The sequence below is a fragment of the Parasteatoda tepidariorum genome, chromosome 10 (genome assembly GCF_043381705.1).
Source record: "Parasteatoda tepidariorum isolate YZ-2023 chromosome 10, CAS_Ptep_4.0, whole genome shotgun sequence".
Classification (NCBI taxonomy): domain Eukaryota; kingdom Metazoa; phylum Arthropoda; class Arachnida; order Araneae; family Theridiidae; genus Parasteatoda; species Parasteatoda tepidariorum.
Window position 1 is genome coordinate 863354 of NC_092213.1, and position 16005 is coordinate 879358.

At 29.9% G+C, this 16005-nt stretch overlaps 1 protein-coding gene across 1 annotated transcript; it reads right to left on the reverse strand.

Moving 5' to 3' along the window:
* Positions 1–8368: 8368 nt before the first annotated feature.
* LOC139426711 (uncharacterized) lies at positions 8369–15930 on the reverse strand. Its single transcript, XM_071186475.1, has 3 exons — positions 14049–15930; positions 13840–13945; positions 8369–8665 (listed from the first exon to the last, which is right to left on the reverse strand). The coding sequence occupies exon 1, from the start codon at positions 15928–15930 to the stop codon at positions 14749–14751; it is 1182 nt and encodes a 393-aa protein (XP_071042576.1). The 3' UTR covers positions 8369–8665; positions 13840–13945; positions 14049–14748.
* Positions 15931–16005: the final 75 nt, after the last annotated feature.

Genomic DNA, 16005 nt, shown 5'->3' on the forward strand with positions numbered 1-16005 from the left:
TTTCAAAACATTCTAGAAAATGAAGTAAATTAATTTTAAGTGGCTCAATGTTTCATGCGCATCTGACTAAATTATTGGATTCATATTCTTTTAGATTGTGGTGAATCTCCATATTTTCGGATCAAAAACATAAATCCGAAAAGAAATAGGTTTTTTTTTTTCTTTCCTTTCTTAACTTAAAATATTGTCGTCACTAATTTATTAGTATACCGTCGATAATAAATAATTAATTACATCTAGACGAATTAATTAGTTAGTATTATAGTTCGAGTAGGGATTATCCGTCAAATATCTATTTTGTGGATTGTTTAGAACGATCCACTATAATAATTAAAGTATAATTTTCATTTTCCTTTTTTAAATATTTGTTTTCTCTTTAAAGTGAATGGAAAATACTCCAACCGTTAAACATGTGAATGTCGACCGTCAAATTATTTACATACATTAACTGAATCGCTTCAGTGCTCAAACCTCAAAAAATTTTAAATATACAAAAAGTGGATGCACTTTTACTTCCACTTCGTGTTATGATCGTAATTCATGAAATTTGAACAATTAAGTGTTAGAAATAATTTGCATTTTTTCTTACAGTTCATTTTTCGAACAATATTTGAAACGAAAACTTAACTGTAATTCTTAACATATTTTGAAAGGAAATGATCAATATGTTAAAGACAGGGCCCTTCCATGCGTTTGTGCAAATTGTTCTTTGCACAATGGCGCCTCCTGAAGAGGGGAGAGCGCCATGTCAATTAAAAAAAAAAAAGGGTCTAGAAGAGATAGTTGTATCCTAAATAAAAATGAGAAAAACTCTTTGTTAGCATCTTTTATTGAGGCTTAAAGAGCAAGATAAGTAAAAAAATTTGGTGTCGTAGTTGTTTCATCCTCGGGTCTAGGTTTTCATTTTCCCTCCCCATCGTATACTAGTAAATAAATATTGTACTAGTAAATAATACTAGTAAATAAATATTGTAATAATTTTTTTGAATTAGCTGGTATTAAGGAAAGCTTTCTACCAAGCATTTTCTGCAATTAATGTTTTTAGCTTTGAGTTAAAAAAAAGCGATGGGAAAAAAACACTATTTTCATATTTTACTTATTTTTATTATAAAAATCGAATACAAATAATTGAACTTCTGGGGTTCATTCTCATAAAAAATTAATTTGAAGTCATTATAGCTTATATTTAGCGTTACAATTCTAGAAATTAAATAAATCTATAACAGGGACACGGGGGAAATAAAAAATTTGTTCCCACAGCGGGAGTTTTGAGGCCTTATGGGTTAATTAGTTAAGATAATTGATCGTGTATTAGAAATGCGATCATAGGTGACCTATTATTATTTTTAATTCGGTCCAAAGTTAAAAAGTTTCAAATTAATTTATATATATAAATTAAGTTGATACTCATTTATACATTTTTGGGACAGGCGTTGTCCCTTCTGCCATAACTCTCTTTTTTACGTTTTCTTCAAATGCCTTCTTGGCAATTTGAAGGCAATTTAAAGCCCCTCCCCAGGTAGCAAAAAGATATGATCTAATATCAGAAAGATGTAATATAATACTGCCGTGCTAGAAAACGCAATACTCTTGAATCCTATCTTCTAATAGTAACATTCGAACTTTTAAAATAATCATCTATTTCATTACTTTTGGTACAGTGCCACATTTTTGTGAAAGGTTATCCCATATTATTAATAAAAAAACAATTATTTATGAAAGAAAACAATAAATGAAATATTAATGAAAATATCATTTTTAGCCATTGTAATTTTATGCGAAAAAGCACAAGATAATATTCAGCGTGAATGAAATTTTTAACTTCTAATAAGGTATTTATGATTCATTAATTTTTAGTAAACTTTATAAATTTCAATGATAGATACATAAAACCTTAAAGTAGTATCGTAGGTAGTGTTTTTCCTGTAGAAACATTCAGTGTACAATCTTAACCGCTTAATCGAAACATTCATGATCTAATAAATTTATCAGTGAATATTATGATTGTGCTCATTTTTAACAATGCTCGGTCGTAGTAGTTGACTACTCTGTTAAAACGAATAGTCTGACTATAAATAATAAGTATTGTAGTTAGTTTAGAATAGGCTTGTAAAAACAATGTTTGCTTGCTAATTCGCATCTGAAAGAATTTCACTATAACAATGATAAAGATGAAAATTAATTTTTAGTAAACAAGTTTGCCATGTTAAAATAATTATTAATTAATCGGCTGCTTTTCAGTTAAAACCATTACATTGTAGAATGCTTGAAATTTTATTCATGAGGTGAACACTATTGTTACATTATTTTAAATTTCCTGTTTAAAATATTGTAAAATAAGTTTAACATCTTTATTTTCATTTCTTAAATATAGATATATTTGCATGATTTTGATACATCATTATTTATATTAATTTGTAAATGATAGCTAATGCTCTATGAGCTTGTACAATGTACAAAAGTATTTTGATAGTTAAGTGTCATTGTACTTGATCTAAAAAAATTAAAAAGTATTGAATTTGATATATTTTTGTATCTGTATATATACTTGAATATTCACTTCAATTGAAAAGAGCTTAAGCGTTTTGACCTATAATTTCTTCTTTTTTAAAAAAATAATAATTAAGAAAAAATAAAATTATTATTTGAAGGCCGTTATAAGTGAAATAATTTTCTATTCTTGCTTGGTGATACTGAGATTTTTTGGTGCAGGTATTGTTACGGAAATCTACCCATTAAATTGTAAACATTTTCAAATAAAATGATTTAAGTTTTAAAGAAATATTCAATGCTTAATAGTTTTAAATTTACTTTAACTAATTTAATGTTTTCAATATAAAGTAATATAGAGGTTTAAGTTTAGTGTTTTCAATGTAAAGTTAACTTTTTTCTCTTATAATTTTAGCTTCGTCTGCTGGATAAACAAGCTTATCTACCAGGAAGGAGCCATTCATTTTTGAGCTTGGGTGCTGTACAGTGCAAATGGAAATTAATTTCTGGTAGAAAACTAGGAGCCATATGTTCAATCCTGACAGAAAACAAAACGACTGGAGGCTCTCTTTAAATCTGCCGGAGCTGAAAGTTTGAAGAAAGGTGCATCCCTGTGCGATTCGTTTGTGTGATATGCAAAGATGCTGCTGACCAATTTATAAAATCTTTCAGTAAAGCAAAGATTTTCAGTTTATTGCTCTGAAATATAGTTCAGTAGCACAAAAACAAAAAATTGAATTGAAGAAAAACTTTAAACTGTATGAAATGACTGTAAAGTTTTGAAATTTTTTTTAATTTAAAAATAATAATAATTAAAATGATAACACATGGTCCTACTGTTGCTTTTAGAAAAAAAATTTATTTTATTTAATTACAAATACGTGTTCTTAACTTATATTTTAACAAAAGAATATTGATAAGCTTATATTAAACAATGATGGTAAGAATGTATTGCTTTTATAGTTTAGTGAAGTTATATTTATATTGTGTTTTGTTTTAAAATAAAATAATTAAGTAGTGAAATGTTTGTCATGATTTGATTTGATTTATTTTTTTATTCTTAACTACTGCATTGTGTAATTTATTCTAGTCATTATAGTTATGTTTAAGTATTATGAAAATTCAAGAAATTTTAAAGATATCAGAAGCAATTTTATTTTAACATCATTGTTAAACATTAACTCTAACTTATGAGCAATTATACTACTAGCATTGTATTTATTACTTCAATTTTGCAGTTCAAATTTGAGATAAGTGTATATATATTTTTATGATGTTTAAATTAATGTAATTGTAAAATAATGATAATAGTAAAAATTTATTTGGCTTAATATTTAAAATTTAGCAGAACATTTATTTACATTATTGTAAAAAAAAACCAGAAAATTTAAATCAGCGAAGAATATTGTTTAAATTTTTATATATAAGGTTCTTTGCAAAAGCAACTTTTTTAAATGCATAATATATATATTTTTTAAGGCTAATTCTTCATAACGCATACTATATACTCAGAGAAAAACGAGGAATGAAATTGTCTTAATCAAAAATCCATTTTGTTATAGTAACTTTCTCAAAAGAGTAATTGATTGTAGTCAAATTTTGATCTTTAATACTAAAGGCAACTTTTAAAAGATAATGTAAAAACTTTTATTATTTTTTCGTCTCATTCTTGTATGCAATTATATGTTTGTGCAAATTTAATTTAGATAACACATAATATTTACTGACAGTTTTGAAATTAAAATGTTATGTAAATTTTTTGCAAAGATTGTTAGTTTAATCGAGCATAACACCTTTAAACAATTATCGAATTGATGAAAATTTCTGATGTGCCCATAAAAGTTATTTTAACATTATAAAAAAATATTAGCAATTTTCATGATATTAGTTGCTTTCCCGGTTTCATTCCCTGGAAAAATTTCTACCTTGCGTTGAAGTTTTGTTTTTAGGTGTTTTTATAAATAAAATTTCAAATACTAAAAGAATAAAGTTATGTAAGTATTTCTCCATTTAGCAATTCCAGTGAAAAGAGAAGGGGGAAAAATATGTGTAAATTTGTTGAAGTAAGTAATTTGAATATTTTTAAATTTTGTTCTTTATTTGTGCCAATTACAAGAATTGTCCACTTAAAAATCAAAAAATTTTAATATTATAAAGGGAAAAAAATTAAGTTTAAATTTCCACTCAGTTCAAATGTAAATATATAACTTTATAATTATGTAGTGTGGTTTTTATTATATAATTTCAGAATATAAATAATGAATGATAATTCTTTATTGTGTCATTTATTGAAAAAAATGACAACTTAAAAATTGAACAATTTTATTTTAGAATTATAAGGGGGGATGTTAAGTTAAAATTTCCGCTTAGTTCAAATGTAAATACATAACTATATATTTATATAGTGTGATTTCTATTATATAATTTCAGAATATAAATAATGAATGATAATTGTGAAATTACAAATGGCTTAAGTTACACATTTAAAATATATATATTTATTACGAACTAACAAATTAAATTGAGATTTTGATAAAATAAGCCCAGTTTTTTTTAAAAAAATGAGTACATTTTAAAATTAAAGACTTGAAAATTATTAATGATATAAAATTTGTCAGAATACCCATTGTATGAATAAAAGAAAAAAATATCAATAAAAGTTGCAATAAAATATTATTTCCTAATTAAGTTTGAAATATTCAAAAAAATCAGCTGAACATAAGATATACTTTGGAGTAAGAGGAGAAAAATGGAAGGTAGCACAATTCACTAATATAATTTTATTTAGTATTTCTGTATTGCTAAGTAAATAATGCATGGAATGACATAAAATTATGTTTTATTGCTTCACAACAATATAGAAAATTAAGTAAAATTATATCGCCGAATTATTCTACTACTATCCATATCTTCCTTTTGCTTACTCCAAAAAAATAAAAAGCGAAGCAAAATAATATCAGAAAATTCAAAATCTAATATTATATAGCATCAAAACTAATGCAAATTAATATTATGGCGAACGCTAGATAATATTATTTTGTATAGAATCTAATATTATATAAGGCTGAGTAAACAGCGACCTTTTGTATCTTTCTAATATTAGAAGTTGTGCAAGATAACGTTAGATTTTACCGATTTTCTGATGTTATATAATATTATGTGCTACTTGGGTCAGTGGTCTCGTGATTGTGTTGCCCGACACGCGTTTTTAAAACATCATTTTCTAACGTTACACTCTCCGGCATCTCCAATAGCTTAATTGGTCTTTTCCATTTTTTGGACAAAATATTTCATAATCTAATATGAGGTTTTTACCCCCTCTTGATGTTGGCAAGAAATATATAATGTCATATATTTAGCCAAGAAAAAAAAACGGCTATAGAGAATAAGTTTTGCGATTATGTGAGAAAGAAAGGGATCTACATCTTTTCCTTAGATTAATATTTTTGCAAAATAATCTGCTGAGAATTCGTACGTTTGTGGAATGAGTATTTATAAACATCGATTTCTACTTATGATATCGATATTACTAGCTAGGAGTGCGATTTCCCATTATTTCGCAGTTTCGATTTCTCGAGCACGCGCAGTGAACTCTTTCAGGAGAAAAGGGGTATATTTTTACGTTATGTTGCGATTCCCCACATTGGCGAAATTTGTATCTAATCCTTGGCATGACAATGACTACAAACATACACCTATGCCCTACCCAGCCACTCCCTTTCCGCGATTGGAAGGGGGGTGTCAAACACGATGCGAGGATGAAAACTACATGTAACCCAAAAACCTGTGTCAGTTGAGGCAAACTGAGCCTTTCTGCCTATCCCATCATTGGCGATGGTCAGTCAGAACTTTGACAACTTTTTCAGCTTTTCTGGTCGGCTAGTTTCTTTAAACAGTCTTAAGGTCGCAGCTGAAAAAGCAAAAAACAAAATAAGGCATGAAGTATGGTTAATTTTAATATTTTCAAATTAAAAGACAAATAGCTATACTGAAAACATTACACGAACTAAAGAAGACATGGGCATAAGGCAAGTACTACTAGCAGTGTTTATATGGTCATCTCTAGCTTGACAATTCTTTCGCTTAGAATCAGAGCAGTTTTTATGCTTTTAGGAGCCCTGGGCCTATCTTTATTTGAGGGCCTTTTATGAGTAATTTTAGATTTAAAAAAAATTTAATTTGAATAATTTTTGAAAATTACTTTATTTAAAGAATAAAAAACAAATAAATTATTTTATAAATAATGTATTTATTTTTCATTCTATACAATTAATTATAAAAGCTTTAATACATTATTTGTATAGAATACTTAAGGGAGCAACACTTTTCACGCTTTTTGATTAGAGCTCCTGAATCACAGTATAGGCGCCTTATTTTTGCTAGACTAAGTCTCTATCCCATCATTAAAATCAATTTCCTGCAAGACATTCAATTCTCATGAATGGCAAATAACTCACATTCTTTCGTAAGTATACTATTTCTAGCTCACTTTTTTTTTATTAATTCTAGCCTGGTGAATGAATGTTCGCTACTCCAATTAGTTATCATAAATTAAAAAAATCAAAGTGAAATGTCAATGTTTGGGAATGTGTCTTTGAGATTATTGCTTTTTACTATCATCTATGCCTAATTGGCCTAACTTATTCTCCTTGGGCAAATAATGCAGGAAATGCTCTAATTCTTGCTTTAGCTCTTTTTCATTTGTAACATTGGTAGAGAATCTTCAAGAATTATTACAGTGAAGCATTAGTTCCTTGGACTTTAAAGAATTCAAATTTGAAAAAAAATCTAAGAAGAATTAATTATTGGTTTATACGCCATTGAACGATATTTTTCATTTACACATACTAATAAAACAAAAAATTAAATTTAAGTTATCGTCTTGAAAATTTCCCGGGCATGTTTTTCTTTTGGGAATGTTGTTGTCTTTTCTTGTATAATAGGAAGAAAAAAAAGAAAGAAATTCATCTGCTAAATATCATGTTTAGAACTAAAAATCATCATTCCTTCCGAGAATGAGGATTCTGGGTAGTAGATATAGGCTGGAAAAAAAGCCAGTTAAGTTACTTGCCAAGAAACAATTGGCGATCGCAACGCTCGAATACGCCATCTGGGGAGAGACCGGTTTCATGCTTTTGGCCCTTCTCTCTTTCCCTCTCCTCCTCGTTTCAGTTGTATAAGAATGTACTACGATATTTTCCTTTCTTATTTAATAAAAATATTTTTTTTAATTTCCGTGATACTTTTCTTCAGAACCATGTTTAATATAGTTTTCCAACTTGAAAGATTTTAATCTATATGAAAATTAAGAGAGAAACTAACGTACTTCATTCCTCTATGACTCTCCACACGCTAAGGGAGAAAGCAGGCGAAGTGTTGCCGTAGGTAGAGACAAAGAACTTATACGCTTCGAGTAAAGAAGGGAAACTTCCTATACTATCAATGCTAAATCATAACGATCTTTTCCCTCAACTAGGGCGCTGAATGTGTAATGCAGGAAAGCTACCGTCAAGAGCGATTGAAGAACGGGGCAAATCGTTTGACTTTCACCCAATGCAGTCATATTTTCTCCATTAGTTATAATCGGATTCGATTTTGCTTTTAAATTTTCCTCAGTTCACGAATTTAGCAGGATTATAATTTATTTTAAAGTAGTAAATATTTAACAAAAGTAATTTTTCTTTAAAAAAAATAATTCATTCCCCCCTTGAAAAAAAAACTTTTTTGATTTGTTATTTTCTCCGTGTGTGTATATATATAAAAGCTGTATTATGTAAAAAAAATTTTAAGCTGCATATATTTAGAGTTTTAAAAAAATAAACAATGCAGAATTTTTTTATCTTTATTAAACTTATCTAAAAAAAAATTCTGTTTGGCTACATATTTTAAAAATATACTTTTCAATAAAATAAAAATCACACAAATAATATTGTATACATTTTGTACAATATATAAATATTTGAACAAGTTTGTGAAATAAAATAACATGAAATTAAAAAGATGCAATATTGATTCATTGGAACTGCACTAGGAACAGGTCTATGCATTTTTTCTGATACATATTCCTCAACTTTAAAATGCCTTGAACACAATCTTCATCTGTTGTGCAGTCAGTCTGTCAGCATCAACATTATGTAACGATACAATTTTGCTGGCCTCTAACCATTTCTTGCACCTAATATTATAAAAATAAATGCACTGAAATCACAAAGTAAGATTAAATTGTTAGTAGGACAATAAGAATGCTGTCTAATTCGACAACGGAACTTAAAACGTATTTTTGTTAAGTATTAATATTTTATTAAATAGTTTCAAAAAAGCAGGCAGTGTTTAAAGAAAATATTTAGAAAGGAAATTTTATAACAAAACAATTCATTAGGTGTTTAAATAACAAAAGTAATTAAATTTATGTTTTACTGGCAGGGTCATCTTCATAGCATGCAGGGCCCCAGGGCACAAAAATATTTTAGACCTATAATGTGTCATAATGTTTAAAAATAAACTAAAAAACTTCACATACAAAAAATAAATCATTAAGATACAGTCCCTGGCCAAATTAATAGAAGCACTAATAAGATTCGATACAAAATTATAATTATAAAGCCTCTTTGTTTTTACGTAGCTGAAACCGGTTTGCACTTGTTTACGTTAGTGTATCAATTGGTTAACATTGTAATGAAATATATGTTAAAAATAAATAATAATAAGAGGTATGTGAAAAATCTCCTGAATAAAAATCCATTTGTACGTTTAATTATAAAAGTATTAACATGTATATTAATACTTTTATAATTAAATACATTATATTAATAAATTAACGCGTATGTTTAATTATAAAAGTATAGTATGTAAACTCGTGCAAATCATGTCATTATTAAAAAACTACAGTGCATCTATTAATTTGACCTAATTATTATAATATAATAATATAGTACCTGATACAATAAATAATCTGTATATTTATAGCATTTCGTCGAATTTATATTATATACCGCCTAATTTAACCAATTGATACATAAACGTAAACATGTACAAACCGGTTTCAGTCGCGTAAATACAATAAAGCTGTATAGTATCACCTGAGTAATTAAGATTTTACGTCGAATCTTTTAGTTCGTCTAATAATTTGGCCAGGGACTGTATAATGCAATAATTTTAACTTATTTTGATTACCACAAAAAATCAAATAAAGCACTTTTAAACAATGCAGAGTTTAAAAAAAAATTTATATGCTAACCAGTTGTAATCCTCATATAATAAAATAATTTTAAAAACCATGGAAGTCAATTAAAAAAACAAAAATAAACATGAATAGGTATAACAAATGAGAAAAAAATTCAAAAATTATGAATTATTTTATCAAACTAAACAGTTATTGAAACATCTTTTTTAATGCTCAGGTACCTAAAATTTCACGAGGGTCTAAAGTTTTCATTCCAACGAAGAAAAATATTTTTCGGTTGACGTTTTAAGTTTTCTTGGTGATAAACTACTCCAATTATTGGTGCTTGATAAGCAATCACCATTTGTAGAAAAAAAAATGCATACTCTATATAAAAAAAAAATTTAATAATATATAAGGTAATGTTTTTATTCTTAAATTCTTTTTAATGCAATTTTTAAAAAAAGTAAGATTCTCTAGGGCCCCCTGAGAAAATGGGGTCCCCGGGCATTGCCCTAGTGTGCCTATAGGTAAAGACGGTACCGTTTACTGGACATTTAGAGCTCACAGTATATAACTGCTATTTATATATNTATCTATCTACTTTCTATATTTATTTATACTTTTTCTTTATTGGTATTTTTATTGCAATTATTAACCCGGATTTCAGGAAATATGTAAAGACAAATTGCTTTTATAATCAGAAAAGGTGATCAGTCTTCTCAGATTTTGCATTACAACCTGTTTAACCACAATCACTAATTGAAATCCAAAACAAACTTTCAAATTTAATATGGTATTAAGGTAAATCAGTTTTTAATTTTTGACTGATCTAGCTATTTTCCTTATTTTTAATCTGAAGTGCAAGTTTGGTTAATTTGCAAATTACCTTTCATTTATTTTTTTTTCCATTTATATCTTTCTTTCTTTTTGGACATTTTTTTTTTCAAAAATTTTAGTTCGGATATTTTTTTTAAAGTAATTTTTGTGCAGAGATCTTAATTGATTATTTAATTAGTCACAATTGTGTGTTAGGAAATTCAAATATTTTATTTCTATTTTAAACGTGTTTTTGAAGTGTATTTGGTTACTAAATTTTTCAATTTGTGTTTGATAATTTTCATATCTATATGCTGGAATTAAAGTTCAGAAATAAAGAAACGATTTGTTTATGGAAATTACTGATCTAGAACAGAGCTATGAAAAATTTACCAACGTTGGACTAAAGCATTAATCTCTGGTTGTACTTCAATTTAAATTCTAACAACAATTATTTTATTCATTTTCCAAACTATTTCTGTCAGTTTTAACATTTCTTGATTTAATTTAAAATTTCTGCCACACCGCAATTGCATTCATATATTAAAATTGACTTTCAATAATTATTGCAGTTGCATTACGAAGAGAAAAAAATTTAAATGGTATTTTCATCTTAACCCTAAACACTACAGTAAAACAAAAATATAAATTCTACTAACCAGAAAATCATAGAAGCTGTAACACATAAAACAATAAATTTGAAAATAATTTCTCGAAACATTTCTTATGACAATGAATTCACTGCAAATAAAAATTTCAACAGTAAATACAAGCAATGTATAAAAAATAATTGTTTCAATTGAAACACCAAGTATGAAAAAAAAAATTTAAAATCATAATCTATAATTTTTGCTATTTACATGAGTGTTTTTTTTTTTTTTTTAAATCAATAAAAATTCAAGAAATCGTTTTATGAGAACTGTAAAAAAGAAAAAAAAAAAAAAAAAAAAAAAANAGCAAGACTCTGTCTCAGAAAAAAAAAAAAAAAAAAAAAAAACCTTAAAGGATACGTGAAAAAGTTCGAATTGGCCCAAGAAGATATTTTGAAAACCGCTTTATCAGAGATGAAACTTGATAGGAAAAAAAGTTTGTTTCTTCGATTCCAAAACACATTTTGAAAATCATAACATCAGATGAAAGTTGTTTCTGTTTCTTTGTTAAGAGGAATCATAAATTAACACTGATAGTGAAGGAGAAATTGAAGCTTATTTTTCTTTGAGTTCTGAGTAGGAGGGAGGGAATGTCGAACATCTAATAGACCATTGTAAACCATTCGGCGTGTGAGAACAATTATTCTTTGACGATAAAATGCAGAGCAGTATTGAGTAAGAGGCATAACAAAACTTTCTTTAAGTCACTTGTAAAGGAAAGGGATGGGATTTTAATAAAAACATTTTAATTATCAAGAGTCCGATGCAGTTTTTCTTTTTAGTCCAAGGAAAGAAATTGAAGCTCAGCTTTCTAGTAGTCTCAGGAACGTAGACAAAATATGCAGCATAGACATGGAAAACGAATGATCGTTTAGTTCCACTGTGCGTAGGTATCATTTATAATAAACAAAAAGTTTAATGATTGAAGAGTTTATTTTTTGTTGAAGAATTGATGAATTATTAATTGCCATAAGTTGAAGAAGAATTTGACTGCTTATTTACCAACTGTCCATTTGAATAAATGATTTGAAGTTATTCCATATTTTTGATGTACCCTCTTCCGAAGTTGATTTATTTAATTTCAAATGAGAGATATTCCATATTTTTGATGTACCGTACCCCGTTCCCGACCGTTTAATCCTGGCGCTTATAACGTCGTTGCCGAGTGGAAGGATTATAACAGGTCTTAAGTCGGGAAAGAGGGTACAAAATTTATTAACTAATTATTGGACAAAAGCAGTCATGAGAGTGAGTAAGAGTGAACACGAAAAGTTGTGCTCCTTGGTTATATGTTAGGGAAAATCTTGCAAAGTAAAATCCGTAAAATGTCTTAATTTAGGGAAAGAGGGAAATCTCAGTAATTGTTATTGGTTTATGAAATAGATCGAACGTTTCCCGCACAGAGCAAAGGGAAAAATGTCCTGCTCTTAATTAAATGCATACTTGAGCCAAAAATTGATTAAGAACAGGATGTGGCTTTTAAAAGTGTGAGAAAGTATTTCGATTTGAATAATTAATTAGGATAACATAAAAAGATTAATAGAAGCGTTACATCCCCCCTCGCCAAAAATGTTTAGTTACAAACCAAAAATTTTAAAAAATTATCTATTTGCAAAATCTTCCCTATGGTAGAAGTATAATTAAAATGAAAAAAAAAATCTATTAAATGAAAAAATTTGTAATGTTAACATTATATAAAAGTAAAATGAATTATAAAACATTTATAACATATTATGGCTTTTGACTGCATTATTAAAGCTGAATACAGCAATGATAACAGAGATACAGCCCTTCACAAAATATCTTTTCATAAAAACGGACCCTTCACAAAATATTTTAATTTAAAAACGGACCCTTCAAAAAATAATTTATCTTTTAATCGGACCCTTCACAAATTTGTTTTTCCTCATTATTGTTTTGTTAATCAAATAAACCCTTCCCGGGAGGGGAGGGGGAAGAAAGACAGATGTAAACGAACTAAATTTTGACTTCGGCAAGTGCTCCTTCCTTAATTCGTTCGAAATTAATATTCTGCGTTCAGCAGTATAGGCTAAATACCAATTATTTGTATGTTTTAATTATAATTTTACAGTGTTGAGCATAATCTTGTATGTCTTTACAATTTAGAAACTCCTTGAAAAAGTTTTTTTGCAATAACGCACCCTATTTGCACACATCCACAAAAGCGGAACCTGGTTGAAAGAATGTGACTTAACGTTTATTTTATATTCACAAATTACGAGTAATTTTTTCACAATTTTACGAAAACGGATCTGTCACAAAATGTCTGGACAGACCCCTAATATATATATATATAACTACTATAAACCACTCTATAAATATTATATGAATAAAAAAAGTAACACTTTTTACACTTAACATTATTAAAATAATTTCATATATGTAATGAACTTTCAAAAATTTAAAATGTCAGATTTATAGATCCATTTCACATTTCTTGAAAAACATTAAATTTTTACTTAGTTACATAATAGATGGATATACATAAATTTCATTTGTAAATATTTAATTCCGACCAAAAAAGCTCAACGCACTTATGGAATTATACAGAATTTTAAAACCAAATAAAATTAAATTAAAGCCAGACACTATAAATTAGTCTCACATTTAGTTACAATTCTAAGTCAGTCTATCTGTCAGTCAATCATTGAAAAATAATATACTGAAATCTTCGAAAACGCTTAACTATTTACTTACATTTCGATATTTTGAGGAAGGCGAAACAATTTCCAATTTGAATAACCCGCTCTATTTACATCGCAGTAAGCACATCTATCATAATTCTTTGAGCACAGAAGAATCACTGAAAAATATTGAAAGAAAAAAAGAGGATTACAATCATTATCAAGATTGAAAACAAGGAGAGAAAAAATCAACAGAAGATAGGTTATACAAAACGTAAATACTTGTGAGGGATAATTGTCAAATTAACATCCACCATTGATTGATTTCTCATGTGCTTCTCTCTCCAAACTCTTCTTCCAAAACTAGGGATGATATTGCGCATGCGCTGCGCCCCTGGAGATAAATTTCTCCTCCATACACGAAGCGCTGGCATTGTGCCAAATTTTGTTACGACTTTCGCGAGTTTCCCATCTTCACACAGGTCCCGCAGTGGACTGATCGTTAAGACACGGTTCCCAGCAGACCACCGAAGTCAAGCATCACCTTAAAGTGCTCGACTTCGCGTGCAGGTCGTCGGGCTACCAAAGCGGGGGTGCCATCCCCTCTGCAGAGGATCAAAATTGTGATGGCATGTCTTCGGATCATCCTCAGGGATGTTTCCCAGACCGACGCCAATAGCCCATCGTGCAGCTCTAGTGTGACGCAAATGAACTATAACAACCCATCTCCACAATTATGCAATCTTTGGTAGAGAGTTCTCTACGCCACCTGCAGCCCATTTCGATCGCCAATTTCCTCTTCCATCTAATCTAATCTAGGAGGTTGTTCGGGGTGCCTGAGGCCGGAACGGCCCTTTACCCCTTCATCTTGTGATAAGTTCAATGAGGTAGTTCCTTAAGGTGGATAGTAGGATGATGATTCTAAGTAGAAATAAGATGGTAGCTTGACTGAGTTGTCGGCGTCATGGAGTAGTGAGGATCACTATGTCTTGTTTTCGGGAAGTAGAGATCGGAGTAATTGGACTAACTCCTCGTTCTGTAGTAGTTCTTGCAGCTCCCGGAAGATCTGCAGGAATTTGTTTGCGGTTTCGTTGGCACTCTTGGGCTGTCTCTGCTTCTGCTGTGGTTTTCTCCTTGGCCTGGCATAACAGCCTGAAAAACAGGCAGGGTGATTTCCATCGCAGTTGATGCAGGTAGCAGGAAGGCTTTTGGGCTTGGTGCATTGAAATGTAAAATGGGCTCCCGCACACTTCATACATGCAGGTTCATTTGGACAGTTCTTTTGGGTATGGCCAAACTTTTGGACTTCAAATCGACCTCCTCTAAATCGCTCTATCTGCACGGTAGTAGAAAGAAGCTGCTTGATGTTGATGCATTCTCTATTCTCAGGGCTGTCTGGTAGTAGGATCAGGAAAAGGGGGAGGAGCTTATATCCTTCGCCACGCCTCTTCTTGTACTGCTCTATTCTGATTGGCCGATGACCGCTAGCTATGAGTTCTTCTTCCAAGATGGGAATCTTAGAGTCTATTGGGAGTCCTTTAACGAGGAATTTGAGTTTTCTGCAATTCTTTTGAGGAATTTCTATCTGAATCTGATCTGTTGTCTCATCTGAGGATGTGGCTACAGGTTCCGAGATGTTGTTAGTAGTTGAGATGTCCAAATTCTCTGTGGGTTCTGGAGTGGGAGTTTTCTTCCTCTTCTTTTTCTTTGGGGGCTCGGATTCCGGTTCCGTGGAATTTTCAGCACTGATTTCAGGTGTCTGCTTGGGCTGCTCTGGTACTGTTTCAGTTTGAACTGAGGTCATTTCAGGTTCAGGTGTCTCAATGGCTGTATCAGTCTTTGCAGCTGCGGCTTCCACCATCGTCGGAATAGCTGGGGAGTCTCTAATACTATTCAATATTAGCATCTCTTCGGCTAAGAACTTCTTCTCGTAAAGGCGTTCGATGTGAATGGTCGAGTACTCTTGTTCGTAACCTTTAGCAATCTCGGCATCAATGTTGATCGCTTGTCTTTGTGTGTGCTCGAAGCTTTCATCGAAAGAAGTCCCATAATTCAATGAATAGGCATAACTCCTCTGTTTCTTTCTAATATCAGCGAGATCCAGTTCTGGTTCACGTTGAGTACGGAAGGTCTTCCCTCCGCGGCCGGAACGATGGTTTGCCATGATAGCACAGAGCTCGGTTATAATACAGCCTTACTCTTCGGAGTCTGGAACGAGAATGGGTGGTGATTCCCTCTT

Excerpts from the sequence above, each read along its gene's own strand:
- LOC139426711 (XM_071186475.1), bottom strand. The coding sequence starts at position 15,930 with ATGGCAAACCATCGTTCCGGCCGCGGAGGGAAGACCTTCCGTACTCAA.